Here is a 20,905-nt window from a genome sequence, read left to right as displayed (position 1 = left end):
ATTAATAGTATCCAATTTGCAAATGAATTCCAATTCAGCAGTTTCTCGCTGGAGTCTGGATTTGAAGTTTTTTTTGTTTTAAGATAGCGACCTTCATGTCTGTGACTGCGTGACCTAAGAGATTGAAGTGTTCTCCGACTGGTTTATGAATGTTATAATTCTTGACATCTGATTTGTGTCCATTTATTCTTTTACGTAGAGACTGTCCAGTTTGACCAATGTACATGGCAGAGGGGCATTGCTGGCACATGATGGCATATATCACATTGGTGGATGTGCAGGTGAACGAGCCTCTGATAGTGTGGCTGAACACCTTAAATTACTAAAACCAAAAGAAGCTATTGGGAAAAAAATCTCATCTTGTTCAGTTTACCAGCCTGATGCATTTCGTAACACTTTGTGTAAAGTCAGTTTATTTGTTACCCTGTAGTGCTGATTAGCAAGGGAGAAACTGAATGATCTTTAAAATCAATCAAGAGGGGAACCAAAAAAATCCTTATAAAATTAGCTTTTAAAAGAATTCAGGACATAGGATTTCAAGAGGGTTCTATCAGAAAGTGTAAATTTGAAAAAACCTCAAGCTGACAGCGTCTCTAATATTTATATAGCACCCTAACTTTTCATGGTGCTTTAAAGAGATCCTTTTAAATATTTTAAATGGTCCAGACAGCTTAAAAGTGAAACTACTCAAACACAAAAAGTAGACAAAAGAAAATGATAGGGAAGAGAAGGATGAGGGTTAAGATAAAACCTATGAACAGAAAGCAAATTTCATGAGTTCTGATATTTTGAAGCAGAGACTGAAGTAAAACAAAAGGCAAAATAGAAATTAGCCATAGAAACCAAGGGTAACAGGGTCTGGGGAAGTATTTGAAGTTTAAATGTAGATTATTCTGAGCAATAACTGATATGATAATCTTAATCTGAATATAACAGAGCATGAGGTAAAACTGAACATCCTTCCTACCACTAGAACTTCTAATTTTTTTGTTATTATCCATTTGAGTGTAAGAAACACCTGATACTTTAAGTCAGGCATCCTCAGTGTTCCTCGGTATATCAGGCTCATCTCCTTGGTACAGCAAACATTCCACAGAACAACACTGAATTTTATTCCTGCACAGAGGCAGCAGCAGGAGCAAAAGGGTTACAAGGATCTTCCTTTCATGAATTCTACACACTACAGCTTTATTATTCAGTTATTTATTCAAGGAACTGAAGTATAGCACTTTTGTAGATGCAACGCTCTCAAGGATTGTGCAACGCTCTCAAGCAACTGAGTTACATGTGGTTATCTTTCCGAGAACACTGTGAAACGTTACATGAATAATTCAACAGTCAACACAATCAGTATACAAACAAGTTGGGAACCTATGTCTCATACAATTCTCAGGACTCACCTCCACTGAAATTCAGTTTACAATAAGATTAACAGTCCCTTCCAGTAAGGCTAATGCACTACTAATATTGTGAACAACAGGACTACAGATTACATTTGGAGTTTTGTTCATTTCTATCATTCCAAAATCCTAAAGGGGTTATAAAACACCCACTGCCAATCTCGTAGTGCTCATAGAGAACCTCTGTACAAAGCTCTCAAGGTCCCCGTCCAATTCAACAGGCAGTGGTCAATATTGATGGTAATATCAGTGTAGAGAGACTGAAGTAACAGCATTAACACCTTTTCAACTAGTCAGTTATGGTGAGGTTCCAGTCGTACCCTTCAAGCAGAGATGATAAATGAAATGCTGTAAAAGTCTCTGCCCTGCAGGGACTGAATTAAAATGTACTCATACATGCAGTGTTGAGGGGGCAGATTTACACATACATTAGTAATGCACTGCTCACTTATAAGTATTTGTCACTTTCATTTACATACTGTCTTACACCAAAAGCACTCTGAATACTTTTCAAAAGGAGTGTTAAATTCATAGATTTTAAAGCCAAAAGGGTCCATTATGATAATCTAATCTGACTTCTGGTATAACACAGCCACAGAATTTCACTCAGTAATTCCTGCATCAAATATTTTACTCCATCTCTTATTTCCTGCCTTTTAGGTGGCATTTGCCCAAGGCCACACAGTAGGTTTGTGGCAGAGCCAATACCAGAATTTCCAAATCACCCTGATTTCCACACTCATGCCTTAACTACTAACTAGATCATTTACTTCCTTGTATTTTTGCATTGTAGAAAAAGTGAATAATATACAAAATAGGCACTATCTCAGTGTTCCCAATGCTGAAATGATGTAACAAATGATTGCACTGTGTTTACTACTGCAGAAGCACAAGTGGAAACTCACAGGGAGATTCAGATCAGCAAATAAAAACCTAAGAAAGGGCCTCTGTCCACAGCAGGGACTGTTACCTGTAACCTAGCTACTCAATATTGTCACTAGTGACCTGAACCCAGCATTCTTTTAAACTAAGATCGCACCTGCCCACAGAACAAACAGACAGAAAGACAAACAAAACCACCACCCTTCACAGGTTATCACAGTGTAATCTAAATGCACGAGGCATCTGCAGATTGCAAGGGTCCCTGCCATTTTTAATTTATCATTTTTTGGATCTTCCAGCAGCCACTATCAAAACCTTTGCTTCACACACACAGAGAATACACATTTGATCAAAGATCTATTATAACTACCGCACTCAAGATCTCTCCCCTACGAAACTGCAGACGGCTCAGGGGAAATGCAACAGTGTTCATAAGAGCCACTGAAAAAATTCAGATACAGTGCTTACCATCTTAGCACTGAAATGGCCGTGAGCAAGTTCACCCACAAAAGTAAGCTTCTTGGGTTGTGATGTCCGAAGTAGATGCTTTTTCACCCCCTCCATAGCTCTCATGTAATCTTCCAACAATCTGTGAATTAAAACCATTCCCAGTTGGCCCCAATATACACATTTTAAAGTAGATTTATCCAACCATACTTTAGATCAGGGATCAGCAACCTTTGGCACGCAGCCCACCGGGAAAGCCCCTGGCAGGCCGGGCCGGTTTGTTTACCTCCTGCGTCTGCAGGTTCAGCCAATCACAGCTCCCACTGGCCATGGTTCGCTGTCCCAGGCCAATGGGGGCTGCGGGAAGTGGCGCAGGCTGAGGGATGTGCTGGCCGCCCTTCCTGCCCCTATTGGCCTGGGACAGCGAACCGCAGCCAGTGGGAGCTGCAATCAGCCAAACCTGCGGACGCAGCAGGTAAACAAACAGGCCCGGCCTGCCAGGGGCTTTCCCCGGTGGGCCGTGTGCCAAAGGTTGCTGATCCCTGCTTTAGATATAGTACATGCATCTCAAAGGCCACACTTTTTGTAGAGTAGAAACTTGCAATTTGATTTCAATAGGCAGTACTTAAGATATTTAGTCAAATATAAAGCATTAAGAAAAATCCAAGTAACCATGCTTATACAAAATGCATCCAGCACAGGTAGGGCAAACTTTTGAAACGGTACGGAGGGCCGGGTAGCGAAGGCTGTGCCTCCGCAAACAGCCTGGCCCCCATCCCCTATCTGCCCCCCTCCCACTTCCCGCCCCAACTGCCCCCCTCAGAACTCCCGACATCCAACCCGCCTGCTCACTGTCCCCTAACCACCCCCTCCTGGGACCCCCCGCCCCCCGGAACCCCACCCCCTATCCCAGTGGTCTCCAAAGGGGGGTGCGCAAGACCATCCGTGGGGGTGCGCGGCAGGAGGAGCACCGCTGGACCTTTGATTCTTCGGCAGCACGCCGGCGGCATGCTCGGCTCTCCCCGCTCCCTCTTCGGCGGCACGCTCTTTTTTTTTTTTTTGTGCTTCCCCAGAGCTGGCCCTAGGGGTGCGCCATTTAAAAAGTTTGGAGACCCCTGCCCTATCCAACCTCCCCCTGCTCCCTGTGCCCTGACTGCCCCGATCCCTATCCACACCCCTGACAGGCCCCCCGACCCATCCACCCCCCCCACACTCCGTGTCCCCTGACTGCTCCCTCCTGGGACCCCCATCTCTAACTGCCCCCCCAGGACCCCACCTCCTATCCAAGTCCCCCGGCTCCCTGTCCCCCCCCCACCGACCCCACCCCCTATCTCCTGACCCCACCCCACCCCCAACCTCCGCCCCATCCAACCACCCCGTCCCCTGACTGCCCCCCGGGACCTCCTACCCCTTATCCCACGCCCCCCTTCCCCCCCCTTTACCAGGCCGCTCAGAGTGGCAGGACAGGCTTATTGGAAAGCCTGGGAGGTGGGTGGGCGCAAGCTGCACTGCCCGCACATCAGCGTGGCTCCAGGGGAGGGGGGACAGCAGGGGAGGGGCTGGGGGCTAGCTTCCCCAGCCAGGAGCTCAGGGGCTGGGCAGGATCGCTCACATCAGAGTCCACATAAGATACTCTTCCTTCTAAACTGGCAACTAGGATAGTAAATCTTATAGCTTACATCATTCTTAAACTGACACAGGAAGTGGGGAGAACTTACTCATTTTCCTTCTTCCCACCCTGGATCCATTGCTTGAGCAAATACTCATAGTAGCTGTCAGCTCTGGCTCCCAGAGTATAGACACCCAGGTGAGTGAACTGCCCGCTGTTGGTGTTTATGAACATGGGCACTAGTCCATCATTCTTCCCTGAGAGAGAGTGTACGTGCTTCATCACCGCATCTACTGCTTTCTACAGAAAAAAATAAATTGAAAAAATACACACTGAATGAGACAATGCAACTACACAGCTCAATGGTACTTAAATGGCTAGAAGCAGTCAGCAGTTGTGGAATTTTTTCCCTTTTCCAATACAGTTGCTGCTTATGGCTTCAGAGAAACTACAGCAAATATGAGGTGGGCAGATTTTTTTATCAGCTTTCCTTTTCAATAATACAACTCTCCCATGCTAGAATCAGCAATGGTGGTGAGTCCAGGTCCCTCAGTAGTTTAGAAGTCAGATTCAAACACTAACTGACAGAACATTAGGATAATACTAAAGTTAGGTTAAGTGGCCTGCAACACCTCCAACAGTGTCTGTTCTGGAGGAGATCAGTGAAACTCAGAAATATTTCTCAATAATACTGTACCTCAACTCAAGTTTTAATGATGCCAATTTTTTTTTTAACTGAGATTTTCATGACATGAGTATAGCTAAGGATCACTGCACATACACAATGTACAGCTATAGTTCCTGCAAATAACTGTATAAATAAGGCCCTACTTGAATGGTTGGATGGTCTTCAAATAATTGCAGAAGAGTTGCGGACAAGACATGGAAAAAAAAATTGCAGAAAAGTAATAATCATAGACTATCAGCGTTGGAAGGGACCTCAGGAGGTCATCTAGACCAACCCCCTGCTCAAGGCAGGACCAATCCCCAACTTATAATGGACCTTCATTAACAGCAGTGATGTGGAAAAGCCAGAATAGACCTATGTGTTTAAGAAAAATTTGCAAGAATGATATAAACACTCAAGTATTAGCTTATGCCTGCTAATTTTTTTGATAACCAGATATTTTGCTGCAACTATCTTACAGTCATTAAAAAAAAAAGCGACTGCTACAATATACAATTCAAAAGACTAAAAGTCTTAACACATCAGCTATAGAAATCGAGTCCAGTCACTTTAGCTTTTTACATTTTACAGGCATTGAATGTTAGTGCAATACTAATCGCATACTCAAAACGGATGCAAAATTCTGGATTGTGCAAAGTAAGCTAATTAAAAAAAATCAAAATTGCAATGGAAACCTACTTTTGTGGGATCCACAATATTGGGAATGAAGTAGGGCCTGATGTATAAATTGATTTGGGGCACTATACAAAATCACCTCCAAACAAAAAGAATACACCTCCCACTGCCTTTGAAATGGTTAGTACTTGGGCTTATTTTCTCCCAGATACAACCTTCACACCATGCCCACAGCTGGAATTTGAGTCAGCTGATAAGCACTCTGCAGCTTAGAAAGGGAGTTCTGTTATTTTCAACACTAGCATTAATGTAGATATCTAAGCACCTCCTACAGAATTTAAATACGAAGAGGACAGCTCTACATAGTTTATCTATACCAGAGGTGGGCAAACTATGGCCCATGCGGGACTGTCCTGCCCAGCCTTTGAGCCCCTGGTCCCTCCCCCACTGTCCCCCCTCCCCACAGCCTCAGCTTGCCACACCACCAGCACTCTGGCCCGCCACTCCTGCCGGGCAGCACCGCAGCGTGGCTGGCTCTGGCTGGGCAGCGGGGCTGCACACTCCTGCTGCTCTGAGCGGCATGGTAAGGGGGTGGGGAGCTGGGAGTTGGATAAGGGGCAGGAGGTTCCGGGGGGCAGTCCAGGGACAGGGAGCAGGGAGCGGTTGGATGGGGTGGAGGTTCTGGGGGTGGTGGTCGGGGGGGGTTGGATAGGCATGGGAGTCCCAGGGGGCCTTTCAGGGGGCGGGGGTGTGGATAGGGGTCGGGGCAGTCAGGGGACAGGGGGGATTGGATGGGGGGGGTGGGTTCCCGGGGGGGGTGGAGTTAGAGGCGGGGGGTCCCGGGAGGGGGCAGTCAGGGGACAAGGAGAAGGGGGGGTGGAAAGTGGGAGGGGGCGGATAGGCAGCAGGCTGTTTGGGGAGGCACAGCCTTCCCTACCCAGCCCTCCATACAATTTCGCAACCCCAACGTGGCCCTCGGGCACCCCTGATCTTTAGCCTGGTGTTTTGAAAAGCCAGTTATAGGTAATCTAGTCTCAAACAGACAACACAAAAGATACCACAAGCATATCAAAAGCAAAGATTTTTCTTGTAAGTTCCTTCTGATGAAAGGAGCAATTATTCACCTCTACTATGAGCTTTGTGGTATTTACTTAAAGAAAATAACTGGAAAAGTAATGGACTCTTCCCCCCACAGCTGCTTCCCTTTGGATAGGTCATTTAATTCTCTTTAGCTGTGAGATTAAAAGAACAAGGAATTCACCAGTAAACTAAAAGGTGGAGCAACTACTCAGAAACAGCGATGTGTATGGCATGATTAGGCATAAAATTGCTCCAGATAAGATGTTTTAGAGATGGTGTTTGGTAGGAGGTGGATCAGCAATGTAATGGCATTTACTTTCATCAACCAATGAAATCTGCTCCAGCTGCCACAGTGAGAAATATTTTTGATCTCTGTTAGAAGAATGGAAGGAGAAAAGAGTACAGGCAATATAAGTGAGCCTCACCAATAATGGGGTGGAGGTTGAGAGGCAGCAAAGATGACAACTGGTTATCCCATACCTGGAATTTCTCATCTCCAGTGAGACGAGAGAGCTCCCTAAACTCCAGTTGAATACTGGTCACCTCTGCCACGGTGCTGTCAGACGTCCAACGAGGTGGGTGGGCAGTGCCTCGGCCAATGTTTACATCTGAGTATGGTATCTTGGATGGTGTGTTGAATGCTGGCATAAGCCTACTCCCAATGTCTTTCTAAAGAGAACCCAAAAACATGGCACAAAAATTCTTTATTATTTCTCTCAGCAATCAAACAAAAAAGAGGAAAAAGAACTGCAGCTTAGTTTTAGCCCGTCTATGAGGAACAAAGGCAAATATTAAGAAGAATCACTACTTCACAATAATTGGCATATAGCTTCTACCTAGTTCCCATTGCTGTACACGACAGTTCATTTTGCACATCCCCACAGGGTTTCAATCTGAGATTATGGATAATCCTTAATGCAAGCACAGGGCCTTTGTCCCGGTGTAGGATTCATACAAGGTTTATGCGCTTGGCAACATTCAGGGCACACCCGGAGTGTTGTGCTGGACCTGTGCACACACAGCTCCTTTCAAGGGCATCAACCTTGGAATCTCGCCCAGATGACATGAACCGTGGGAAGCCTCCCAGGACTGGGCTCAAGGCCCGAGAGCAAGGAATGCGGTAGATAGAAACTGGTAAATAAGAATGTTAAACAAAGCCAGTGTATTCCTTTTATCTGTTGGAGAATGTAATGCACGGGGGGAGAGAAAGAATAAAGGGGAAGGTGGAAAGCTGACAGGCAGAAGCCTGTTAGCAGACCAGCCGCTTGCTTGCTAAAAGCTCTGTGCTGTCTTGTCATTTAACCGCCACAGTCCCGGCACTTGGGAGGGGCAGGAGAATACCACTGTATTTCCCAAGACAGGGAACCTGTGAGTAACCACTCCATTCATTGACTAGGACTTTCTTCCCATAAAAAAAATTAACTGGGGAAAAATACAATAAAGATCCTTAAATGTATCACCTTAGTCTTTACATTAAGAATTAAGGGAAATTCTAATTAAAATGGAACCCTAAGGTATGAGAGCTCTGATGACACCAGGAAAGCGAAGATGAGGAAAACATTCAAGAAGCCTAGGGCAGCAATGGTGAAATAGAGAGGAAAAGCGTGGCAGAATTTACCTTCTGATGAACCTTTCTGCCACTTTATGCAACACAAGACACACATTCTATTTGGGACTGTGAGACTCAATCACTTACAGCTTTTTCTAGGAAGAGGCTATCTCCAGATAAGTGGTAGGTGCTCAGCAAACCCCCCAGAATACGAATGGTGCTCTCAAAGAGGTTCACATCCACATTCTTATCAAGCTGTAAGTCAGTTGCCACCCATTTCTTTGCTTCTTCAAACTCTGCAAGGCACAAAAGGGAACAACGGTTGGAGGAAACACACTGTAATTATAATAGCACACTCAAATGACCAGATTAAAAGAGTTAGTATGCCATACTGCCTTGATTGTTATTCAGTCTATCAAAAGGAACCTGTATTTTTAAGGGGCAAGCTGAAGAGGTTACAAATACACTGAAGAATACACACCGGGAGAAGTTAGACCTTGCATCAGTTTAATTCCTATGCAATACAACAATGTGGGGATATGCAAGGAGACAAGTACTTGGCAGAGAAATTACACATTTAGCAAGTCTTGTAAAAGCACATTCCTTCTTTATTAAAATAACGCAAACGGGAATTATCCTGGTATCCCAATAATCCACCTCTCTCAATATAAGCCTGCAGTCTATTACCACCTACTTTACTGGCCATACGATCAGTCACACTTTCACCATAAGACTTTTTAGATTTTAGTTAAGGCTACTTAAATCAAAGCTACTGCCTGTCAGCTTCCCAACATACTATTTATGTATATATATGATCTTGCATTACTTCACCATCATTAATGACTATCCTCACAACAGCCTTATGAAGTAGGAAATATTTCCCATTTTTCAGATTGGGTGCTGAGATAAGGAGGGATTAAGTGACGAGCCCACGGTCACACAGGAAGTTTGTGGCAGAGGTGGGAATTGAACCGAAGTCTGTTGAGTCCCATGCTAATGTTTTAAGCGCAAGCTCTCTCGGTATTCAGGACACCAGGCATCTATGACTACCAGGAACTCGTACTAGGGAAAACAAAGTTGCTTCTTTAAAATATTGCCAATTATCTGGAGACAGAATGCAAAGGTTAGAAATTAACACCCTTCCACTGAGGCTTCTTAGGATGTTAAGCTATCACTAGGATAGCTCACCAAGATCTATCTCCCACAGATCCGTCTCCCTTATGAGAAAATCAGTTTACAAATACATTATTTTATACAGGCCTTAAAAAAGGATGACAAAATAGGTTTTCTACATTCCATTTCAGTAAATTGTGCTGTCAGATTTGTTATCACTGTCTAGCAATAGGTAGTGCAATAGAGAAATCCAGACTTTTCTTACAGAAGCAGTTTTTATATTCACAGACTCATGAGAGAAAGATCTGCACACTCTAACACAACTTTCATTTATAGAGGTTTTTTTATCCTGAAGAATCCCAAAGAGCTTTACAGACTATGAAGCAATCACTTAAAGGAGAATTGCAATAGTATATAAAAGTTTCCAAACAGATGTTCATTTTAAACATGTCTAAATCACTAATAATTTTAAAAAGCTCTCTGCAGATCATATTTAAATATTTTATAAGAAAGCAGTCACACTGTCAACCTGATGAAACACCGAGAGAGAGCTCAGACATGCAGTGAGAGACACAAACGAGATGTTTCCACAGTGGGTTTTTTGTTTGATTTCAAATTGTACATATTAAATCAAACAAGTAAGGAAAATATAGAATCATGGAAGACTCCTGCAGTTTCTTGTGCCGTTAGCTGCAGATCTGATCTTCCAGTCTCAATACATGTCAAACTGTGTTTGTTGTGGAATTATTATAAAGGTGGCTGTCTCCACAGATCCCACAGTTGTCAAAGCACATCAATGGAGACATTTTCACGTATTTGTAAATACTGCTTTGTAGTTTCCTTGTTTAACTTACATGTCCCGAATAAGTGATTTTTTTTTCCTGTAGTCATGTAAGGCAGTAGCTTAAAAACAAAAAAATCAAATTGAGGTTTTAAAACCCAGTACCAAAACACAGACACTTCTGGAGTGAATTAGGATACCTACCATACAGTGAACAGAAAAAGTATACAACAGTTTGGGACAGGAAGTGATGAGTACTGTATCCTATTGAATTTAGGAGGGAATTTTGCTAGACAATAGGTAATTACGCAAGTAAAAATGTGGCTTGCACATCAGCATTAAAATGTGGTTAAAGTCAGAAAAAAGTGAATAAAATCCTTAATCCAGTGGTTTTCAAACTTTTTCTAGTGACCCAGCTGAAGAAAAATGTTGATGCCCACAACCCAACGGAGTTGGGGATGAGGGGTTTGGGATGTGGGAGGGGCTCAGGACTGGGGCAGAGGGTTGGGGTGTGATGGTGAGAGCTGCGGGGTGGAGCCGGGAATGAGGGGTTCAGGGTGTGGGAGGGGGCTCTGGTCTGGGGCAGTGTTGCAGGAGGGGGTCAGGGTTGGGCTGGGGGTGCAGGCTCTGGGGTGGGGCAAGGGATGAGCGGTTTGGGGTGCAGGAAGGGTCTCCAGGTTTGGGGAGGCTCAGGGCTGAGGATAGGGGCGCAGGGTTACCTCAGGTGGCTCCCAGTCAGCAGGGGTGCTAAGGCAGGCTTCCTGTCTGTCCTGGCACCGCGGACTGCGCTGCGCCCCGGAAGAGGCCAGCAGCAGGTCCGGCTCTGTTAGGGGGCTTATTCCTTCACCCACTTACTTCCCTGGTCCTTCTCGCATGAACAGAGAGCAACAATACCCGAAGTCCAAAGGTGCAAACAATTCGATGTTTATTGAGGGGAACTTCCAATAAGCATGATTCCAGTTTCCTTCCTTAGTATCCTCCTTCCCAGCTCTGACACCACAGAGCCTTACACCTGTGTCCCTGTTCCCATTCCTACCCTTAGCCAAACATGATTCCAACTTCCTTACTCCCATTCCCTGTTCCCATTTCCCCCTTTAGCAAAACATGATTCCAATTTTCTTACCCCCATTCCCTGTTCCCATCTCCCTCCCCCACCACACACCCACCCCCTCCCACCCACAGAGTTTTCATGCACACCCAACCCAACAAAGCAACAATCTGATCCCCCAGAGCCATCCCAAGGCTCAGATCCACTCTCTAAAGGTAGTCTGTTAACTCTGCTTTTGACTTTAAACCCTTTTGTGCCAAATCATCTTTAACTACCCTAACTAATTTACAACCCTTCAGCAGCCCTTGCTGAAGCAGCACCAAACTTGAAAGATTACTGGCAGCTTCCCATAATGCTGCCCTTACTTCAAACCTCTCACAAGCAGACTGAAGTGCCTCCTTTCCCTGGAAGGCATTCAGTCCCCATGGGCAGGGACCTTCTTCCACTACCCATGTACCAAGGAGGGTGGGCTCCTCAGCCACCCCCCATCCCTCTGGGTCCCCTAACAGGCTCCTAGGCGGAGGTGCGCAAACGGCTCTGCGTGGCTCTTGCGCACAGACACTCCCAGCTCCCATTGGCCGGGAAGCTGGTGCTTGGAGAGGAGGCAGCGCGCGGAGCCCCATGGCACCCCTGCCTAGGGGCTAGACCTGATGCTGGCTGCTTCCAGGGTGCAGTGCGGTGTCAGAACAGGTAGGGACTAGCCTGACTTAGCTGAGCAGCACATCCAATAGGACTTTTAATGGCCTGGTCGGCAGTGCTGACCAGAGTCGCCGCAACCCAGTGCCTTACATTCTGCAACCCAGCACTGGGTCGCGACCTGCAGTTTGAAAACCACTGCCTTAATCAACAGATTTGTGTGGATTCTCCATGCATCCGATGAAGTGGGTTCTAGCCCACAAAAGCTTATGCCCAAATAAATCTGTTAGTCTTTAAGGTGCCACCGGACTCCTTGTTGTTTGTGTGGATTCTGTGTCTTATATACTTATAGTCAAAACAATTAAGTTATTAGCTTTATTCCTTTAAGCATTGCAAATCCAACAGAACACCGAATTATTTTCTGGTTTACATACAGAATTGTTGACTAAATTTCATATGTAGAATATCTTTAGTAACAGTGATCATACACAAGCTAAGAGATCCCAGACTGACTTTGCAAGACTGGCACTTAGAAAGGCCCCTCCAGCATCTTAGTAAGCATGGCACCACCCTGGGGCACTGGTTGTTTCAGTACGGAAACAACAACAACAAGCAGACCTAATAATCCAGTCCCCAATTTCTAGCAGGAATGCCAATTCATCAATAGATACAGCCACCAAAATTATTCCACAAATGCTTTTACCTACAGGATGCAGTTGGAAGGAACACCTTAAAAACAAAGAAGTTTGTCCCTTAATAGTAAGTTTTTGGATTTTCCCTATGGACTAAATGAAATTTGCTCAGCCAAAGTGTAAACAATTGCCTCTGTTAAGGAGCTCTGAACATATTAGTTCAATAGATACAGAGAATCCCCAAAAGCTACTGGAATAAAACATTCTGCCTCTCAGACACCAAGCATAAAATGATCAGTTAGCCTTAGTGGCAACTGTTGGAACCAAAAAAATACTGAGATGGGAGAAACATAGGAAGAGAAAAGAAAATTACCTTCTTTTAAGCCCAAAATCCACATGGTATCCAAAGCATCAATTAACGTAAGACCGAGTCCAAACCACTCGCTGTAGGATTTGGACAAAGGTTTCAGTTCATCATGTCCCCAGGCAAACTCTTTATAACCTTTCCATGCATGGTGGAATGCTTCTATCACAGCCATCTGACGTTCATTTACGGGCACTGTGAATGGAAATCAACACCTTGTTGAAGAATGCTGAAGCTCAGAGTTATGCAGCCACATGAGACGTTTCTCCACAAACCCTACCCAAAATCAAGAGCCCTCATCTCTGCAACTAAAGATTACATTACACTAGCTTCAGTTACCTCAAGTTATTTCTTTTTAATAGGATCTTTCCAACCTGCAGTAAGCGGTCAATATTTTTAACCAATGATTTAGTGAGGCAGCAATGGAAATCTCATTAACATTGAACTCCAAAAACAATATTTAGAGAAATACACACAAAAAGCTATGTTAATGATAAAATAACATTATTAAGGTTGCCAAGTCAAGCATTTTTAACTTAAGATATCCCAGAATTAAGGTTACAAACTTAATTCAGATCCCTATCTCTTTCCTCTACTGCCAAATTTCAAGTCCCTGCTCCAAAACATGGGGGTGCTAGAGCTTTTCAAAGAAAAGACCACCAGAATTTAATCAGCAAAACAACTTATTTTCCCTAGCCTTGATCTCAAAAATGGCTGAACAGTTTTGGCTGAAATTTTCCAAAAACAATTCAGCCTGAGGCAGACAGCCAGCATGAAAAATTTCAGCCCCAGTGGTTAAAGTCTGGCAAAAAGTTATGAGCAACTGAAGAAAGGGTCTTATTATGGGAGTGTCTGACAACCTTAATAATAGGTGTTGTTACCAGTCCCACCTATATTAAGGGCACTTAGACATCAGGCTGCCAATGCACTGCATGCTATTACAAGTAAAGCCTAGGTTTTGCAACAAACAAGAACTCTCTCCCACTAGCTCATCAGAGAGCAGATTCCCAGATTCTTTGCTGCACTGGGACAGCAACTGAAGAGTCAGCTGCCTATTCCTGGTAATCCTCAAAAGCAGTGTGTGATGAATTAATGGAGGAAGTCACTTTCTTCTCCCCAACCGGTCTCCAAGGGACCAGCAAACCACTGTTGAGAAAAAGTTGTCCTTTTCAAGCCATCTCTCTAAACAGCTATTTTTCCCAAGGGGAGGGCACTTCTCCTTTTGGGATGTGAAGCAGAGAGAAAATCAGGCCATGCTGCCTATTTTCAGTGCCACTCCTATTTCTCAATTTCAGGGAGGGAGAAAAAAGGCAAGAGAGGTCAAAGGTAGGAGCAAATGTCCATTTAAACAAGGGGAGGAAGGTTGTGCATGAAGGCATGCACATACAGAGAAACCAGGAAAAAAAATGGTAGTAAGATATTTATATGGGAAAAAGAAAATGAGTACTTGTGGCACCTTAGAGACTAACCAATTTATTTGAGCTTAAGCTTTTGTGAGCTACAGCTCACTTCATCGGATGCATACTGTGGAAAATACAGAAGAATTTTCCACAGTATGCATCCAATGAAGTGAGCCGTAGCTCACGAAAGCTTATGCTCAAATAAATTGGTTAGTCTCTAAGGTGCCACAAGTACTCCTTTTCTTTTTGCGAATACAGACTAACAAGGCTGTTACTCTAAAACCTGTCATTTATATGGGAGGGACCAAGTGCTTCACCAAGCGGGAGGAATGTACATTTTGCAGAGCAGGGAAGGTGGTTGAGGACAGGTGCCTATAGTACTCCCCAATATAACGTTGTCATCTTCTGGCAAGGCAAAGGAGAAGCCAATAACCAGGAGCCTCTCAAAAACATTCCCTAGTGTAGGGCCATCCTGTTTCCACAGTTGTCCACTTACATAGGAGGTATTAGAGTAACAGCCGTGTTAGTCTGTATTCGCAAAAAGAAAAGGAGTATTTGTGGCACCTTAGAGACGAACCAATACAATATGCATCCAATGAAATGAGCTGTAGCTCAAGAAAGCTTATGCTCAAATAAATTGGTTCGTCTCTAAGGTGCCACAAGTACTCCTGTTCTTTTTATAGGAGGTATTGCTGCTGCAGAAATAAAGACAGCACTTTCCTTAAGGATAAGTAAGTATAGTTTAAATATACTCAATTTAATAAATCACTCTGGGGCTTATGGTTTATTGTGGTTTGTTTTTGGTAATGAAATGGAAGATTCAACGTTTGCATGCAATATCCAGGACAAGGTTAGGGTACAGATGCATGTGCCCAATATATATCAGAAGCAAAAAAACCACACTTCGTTTGGGAGTGGCAAGCAGGCAGAGGTGAGCTGCACAGTGGCAGCAAGTATAGCACGCAGTCTATTGATACATGATCTGGCAATTACAGCCACGTATGATACTGTGCCATGGTAACAACTAGTACAGCTAATGCAATATTCGTGCATCAGTATTTTCATATTCTCAGTTCTCAGCATTATTTGTGAATCACCAGAAACCTTGAAAAAACATGCACCTGTTTTGTCACAGCAGATCAAGTATGCTGCAGGATTTAGATGTTCTAGATGAACAATGCATAATCTCTTTTCAGTCAGTTCCTCCCCTTCCCACAGGAAGCAACTCTTTCTCAGGTAAAAATAGCAGATTTAAGGGATGGCATAACTTTGACCATGAATCTAATAGGGAGATATAAACATCTAAATCTCATGGTCAATAATGAGAAAGGTGATGGTCTGTAGCCCATTACCTGGCTCTTTCTGATCTTCCACTTCCACAGACGATGGTTTTTCTGGTTCCTTTATTTTACTGGAAGGAGATTCAGTGATTTGGTCAGGTTCTATCACTGCTCCTCTCCAACTGCAAGTACAAGGTATTTCAATAATATTTAACTAGATTAAAATAGAGACAAGAGTTAAAATGAATTATCCTTATCTCTACTGTCAAACATTGTTCATTTCATATTTTCACAACAGACTGATAAACAGGGAACTAAATATCAGAGGGGTAGCCGTGTTAATCTGTATCCACAAAAACAACGAGGAGTCTGGTGGCACCTTAAAGACTAGCAGATTTATTAGGGCATAAGCTTTCGTGGGTAAAAAAAACCCCAAAACCCCACTTCTTCAGATGCATGGAGTGAAAATTACAGATGCAGGCATAAATATACTCCACTCCCAGTAAGTGATGAGGAGGTGTCAAGTGGACCACATCCACCCTGACTGAATTGGCCTTGTTAACACTGGTTCTCCACTTGTAAAATAACTCCCTTCTCTTCATGCATCAGTATATTTAAGCCTCCATCTGTAATTTTCACTCCATGCATCTGAAGAAGTGGGGTTTTTGGTTTTGGGTTTTTTTTACCCACGAAAGCTTATGCCCAAATAAATCTGTTAGTCTCTAAGGTGCCACCAGACTCCTCGTATTTTAGGGAACTAAATGAGATTTTGATCATGGCACAAAATAGGAAAAGATCACTTATTGGCTCATTAATATTGATTTGAAGTCAGAGATTTCTTCCAGGCAAATGGTAATGAACCTTTTATTGAACTGAATTAAGAAATATGAAGGCTTTTAGGATTCCATGAAACAATTGCTGCTGTAATGGAATTTCTTAAAGGAATCAGAAATGTACAAACTCAAAATGTGTGAAAGATCATTGCATTTGAAAATATTACAGGTATTGACTTCCAGGTTTGAAATTATTGCATGAATCACTTCCAATTGATTAAAACAGTCTCATGCAAATGAGCATTACCAATTCAACTGTGAACACAGGACAGGGCTGCCCGGGGGGGGGAAAGGGGGGGGTCAAGTGGGGCAATTTGCCCCGGGCCCCCAAGAGAGTTTTCACGGGCACGTCCTTCAGTGCCGCTGAACACACCCGGAGTGAAGAACCCGCCACCGTTTCTTCCGCTCCGGGTCTTCGGCGGCAATTCGGCGTTGGGGGTCCTTCCGCTCCATGTCTTCGGCGAAGTGCCCCAAAGACCCGGAGCAGAAGGACCCCTGGCCCCCTGAATCCTCTGGGCGGCCCTGACACAGGATAGCAGTAATGTAAAGTGCTTGTTTTGTTACATGGTTTCCTCAACAAAGTGGCATCATAAATCAGTTTGGAAAAGAATTACATAAGAATTACTCCTGAAGGACCAAAGTCAAGAAAGGTTCACGCTGAGGGTTAACAGTTTTAACAACATCCTTTTATGTATCTGTACATTAACTGAATTTCAATATGAACTTTAGCTACCCCCAGAGAAGCATGGTTTATAGAACTCACAAAGCTTGTATGTTAAAAAAAGATAGACCTTATAGATCCAGGTTTCAGAGGAACAGCCGTGTTAGTCTGTATTTGCAAAAAGAAAAGGAGTACTTGTGGCACCTTAGAGACTAACTAATTTATTTGAGCATGAGCTTTCGTGAGCTACAGCTCACTTCATCGGATGCATACCGTGGAAACTGCAGCAGACTTTATATACACACAGAGAATATGAAACAATACCTCCTCCCACCCCACTGTCCTGCTGGTAATAGCTTATCTAAAGTGAGCACTACTGCATTAATACTGACATTGTTACTAGCATACTACAGACCTACACAGAAGTTGTTTTCCTAGATTTACCATCATTGCTGCCAGTAGTGCCGCTCTACCAGTGGTCGCAATGGTGGGAGTGCTTGGGCAGATAAGATTCTACAACCACCGTGCGAGGGTTTCGATGATATGATGGCTAGAACACTAGTGCAGACTTGGTGCCACTGCCCGCACCAACTGAGCTGCACCAGTGGCAGCAAGGGTGAGAAAAATGTTAGGAAATTATATCTCGTGTAAACATACCACAGGTATCTGTGGTCAACTTTTACTATTCTCTCTATATTGAGCAATGAAGTCAAACGCTATTGCTTATTCCCAAATTAAGTGAACACCATGATTAATACACCAGAAAGTTGTAATGCTTTCACAATACTGGTTAATATGGTGAAAGTAGTACAGCCTCCTTAGAGTGGATGCAGTTACATCAGTATGAAGGTGCTTTATACAAATATAGCTATTCCCATATGGGTAGGGGAATAAGCTATTCCAATATAAGGCACCTTTATATTTGTATAAGTTCATCCATACCACAGGTTAGTATGCATAATTACACTGATTAAAAAATCCTAAAAACACACACACCCCGACAGACAGTTATACCCATACAATTTGCAAATGTACATCAGGACTAAGATAATGATGATTGTGCTATTGTATTAGCATCTAACACAGAACAAATTGATAGAGTGAAATAATCTTACAGACTGCAAATTTTTCAGGGCAAGGGCTGCGTCTACCTGTGCATTGGTACAGTGCTTAGTTTAATAGGGCCTCAAATCTTGAGTGGAGCATATAAGTAAAATAACATTCTAGGCAGACAATGAAAAGCCCTCACAAATTTGTACATTCATCTTATTCCCAATAGATTCTGAGAGAATAAAAATAAAACTAGAAGACTGCTCCAGCAAATCGTAACTTGTTGGAAATATTTCTACCTACCTAATAATGGACTTTTCTGTTTTCTCTTCTTTATCAGCCTGGCCAGGTTCTTCCTCAGTCTTGCCAGCAACATCTTGGGCCTTTATTCTTGCATCTCTCCGTGGCGGTCTGATCTGCAGATTAGGCGGACCACGTCGGACGTGAAGTGGCTTTGAGCGTTTCTAAGAAAGAAAGGCAAAAGTAAATCAAGATGCATATGATCTACTGCATGGGTGGCCAATACGCAGTCCCAAAGCATCCCAGAGTTGTACAATGCAATCTGAGAACACCCTCATTTTTAATATAGAGATGTAGTGCAGGGGACTACAGGTCACAGCATGCAACCTTTCATCTCAACCAGACAGGCCGAGGAGGAGGGAAATCATGTTTGAATTTTTTACCTCTGGTAAAACTGTACATAGCTCCTTGGGTAACAGTTATCGGTGAAGATATTAGGCTACTTGTATCATTACCAGGTATATACATAACACAGAGCACTGTCAAAAATGTGAACTTATTATACACATATATATAACTAGGTGCAATAATTGATACTAGTTATAACAAAGAGATGCATTACTAAGGGCTTACACATGCAGAAGTGATCCAATATCAGGAATTATTTTTCGTAATAGATGCACATTATACAAATTAGAAGAAAGCACCACATGAGAGATCATTTTCATTTAAAACAAAGAATCCTAAATTCCCTGAACTAATTGTGCGAACAGGAGAATGTGTGTGGAAACACAAACACACACACACGCACACTTTAAACAAAGTTCCTTTTTCCTATCACTCCCCCAATGAATTTATTGGAAACCAGACAGTTTGTATGACCCGTTAGGAGTGTATCCATAAAATAAATAACTTTCACACACCTGCAGAGCATCTCAGAGTTAGAGAGCTACTAGATTTATTATTATTTCCACCTCTTCTGGGAAGCTGTTGCAGTTTACCAGAGATGTTGACTATCCCCTGCCTCATATTCAACTGTGCACACTCTAGCCAGCCACAGAGCCTGGGGGCTGCTCAAATTTCCAGGACTGAGGTTTGGAGAGCTCCACAGCAGGTCAGAGCACATATTGCTGAATGAGAGGCAGGCAATGGTGGGTATGCCTGGGCCTAGGCCAAGCACAAGCAGATTCCTCAAGATAGTAAGATGGAGCCTAGAATACCAGGTCACAAAAGCCTGAAGTATCAGCACTGACAAGCACACCAGTGGTTTAGGAAACATACTGAACACAAGTTCACCATTAAATAAAGCCCACATGATGTCAACTGAGAATTCCAGAAATATCCTACCCCCACCTCCCAAAATGCTTTCACTGAGTATTAGTGGTCCTATTAGACAGCTGACTAGCTCCTTCAGACTGAGCTAAGAAGAGAGTTCTCAGAAATCAGAGCAATTCTCTTCTCTTTAAGTCTATGGATACATACAAAAGCCAGAAATACTACACTGGAACCAAAGGCTTTCTTGAGAGTTGACTTCTCTACCTATAGGAAATTAATTCTTATAACAGGCCTTCGTTTCTTTTTCCATTACAGCTGTTGGAATTAAATGCTATTTGCAGCTTTCACAAACACTAGGGTTAAGAAGAACATTTTTCCTTGCAATACCTGAAGTGAAAGCTCTGGGTAGTTAGCATCTGCTTTCTGTGGTTCTGGTAAAACAGCTGGATTTGCTGGTTTCAATCCAGGGATTTCTGGTTCTGTCTTCTGATCTTCTGCTGATTTGTTCGTTAGACCTATAAGGATAAAATACATTCAGTACACATCAAACTACCTGGCATAAGGAATTAACACTTTCGATGCTAGCTGGAAAACTAACTCTCCCCACACCAAATGTAGACAAGCACAAAGGTAGTCACCTGTATTTTATATGCAAGTGATACCTTTTGTGTGTGTGGGGGGGGAAGCTACAGATCTTGCATGTCTAACTGAAAGTGTTAAACTACAAGCCTCCATAATAATAGATTTGGGTTTTTTTTGTTGATTTTTTTAAAAACAAAACAACTTTTCAATGCTGAAAGAAGACAGTGTTGAAGGCAAACTTGGACCTCTTTCCCTAAAGTGCTTAAAAAGAGTTCAACCCTTCTGCATAATCACAATGGAGAGAGAATTGTTTTTCTTATCCTCTAAGTCAGTGGTTCTTAACCTTTACTGCAGCCTGCACCCCTTTGGTTCTCAAAATATGTTCTCGCATCCCTTATCAAAAATCGTTGAAGTAGGTCAGTTCTTTAAACCTAGATATATTTTTTGTTTGTATATTACAGTAATCGTTAAAAAATGTATAATGTTAATAAATACATAGGTTTGATGAAACAAAGTAGTTGTACTTATGTGCCTGTGCTTAATTTGTGTTTTCAATGATGTACCTTCTAAAAAAATCTGGCCTGTCTCGCACCCCCAGAAATGTCATCTCGCACCCCCAGGGGTTGCGTGCACCCCAGGTTAAGGACCACTGCTCTAAATCTTTAGGTTTGGGCTGTTTTATTTATTTTTTAAACTAAGTACTAAGGATGTTTGCATCCTCTAAACTCACTATTAGCCAA

At 43.2% G+C, this 20,905-nt stretch overlaps 1 protein-coding gene and 1 long non-coding RNA gene across 2 annotated transcripts in view; one reads left to right on the top strand and one right to left on the bottom strand.

Annotated features, from left to right (window-relative positions):
* The window catches only part of MAN1B1 (mannosidase alpha class 1B member 1), a 34,228-nt gene that overhangs the window by 10,122 nt on the left and 3,201 nt on the right, over window positions 1–20,905 (bottom strand). Inside the window, exons 3-10 of the mRNA XM_048822313.2 lie at window positions 19,971–20,098; window positions 18,372–18,532; window positions 15,597–15,706; window positions 12,854–13,039; window positions 8,418–8,566; window positions 7,202–7,390; window positions 4,448–4,638; window positions 2,751–2,871 (exon numbers count right to left, since the gene is read on the bottom strand). Coding sequence (XP_048678270.1) covers window positions 2,751–2,871; window positions 4,448–4,638; window positions 7,202–7,390; window positions 8,418–8,566; window positions 12,854–13,039; window positions 15,597–15,706; window positions 18,372–18,532; window positions 19,971–20,098 — 1,235 coding nt within the window. The remainder of the gene's footprint in view (window positions 1–2,750; window positions 2,872–4,447; window positions 4,639–7,201; window positions 7,391–8,417; window positions 8,567–12,853; window positions 13,040–15,596; window positions 15,707–18,371; window positions 18,533–19,970; window positions 20,099–20,905) is intronic.
* Window positions 6,140–7,999, top strand: LOC142069409 (uncharacterized). Its single transcript, XR_012665229.1, has 2 exons — window positions 6,140–6,224; window positions 7,101–7,999. It is a non-coding gene; the product is annotated as an uncharacterized LOC142069409 (long non-coding RNA).

This window comes from Caretta caretta, chromosome 16 (genome assembly GCF_965140235.1).
Source record: "Caretta caretta isolate rCarCar2 chromosome 16, rCarCar1.hap1, whole genome shotgun sequence".
In the NCBI taxonomy this organism is placed as follows: Eukaryota; Metazoa; Chordata; order Testudines; family Cheloniidae; genus Caretta; species Caretta caretta.
This window is presented reverse-complemented; position numbering and strand designations above follow the sequence as displayed.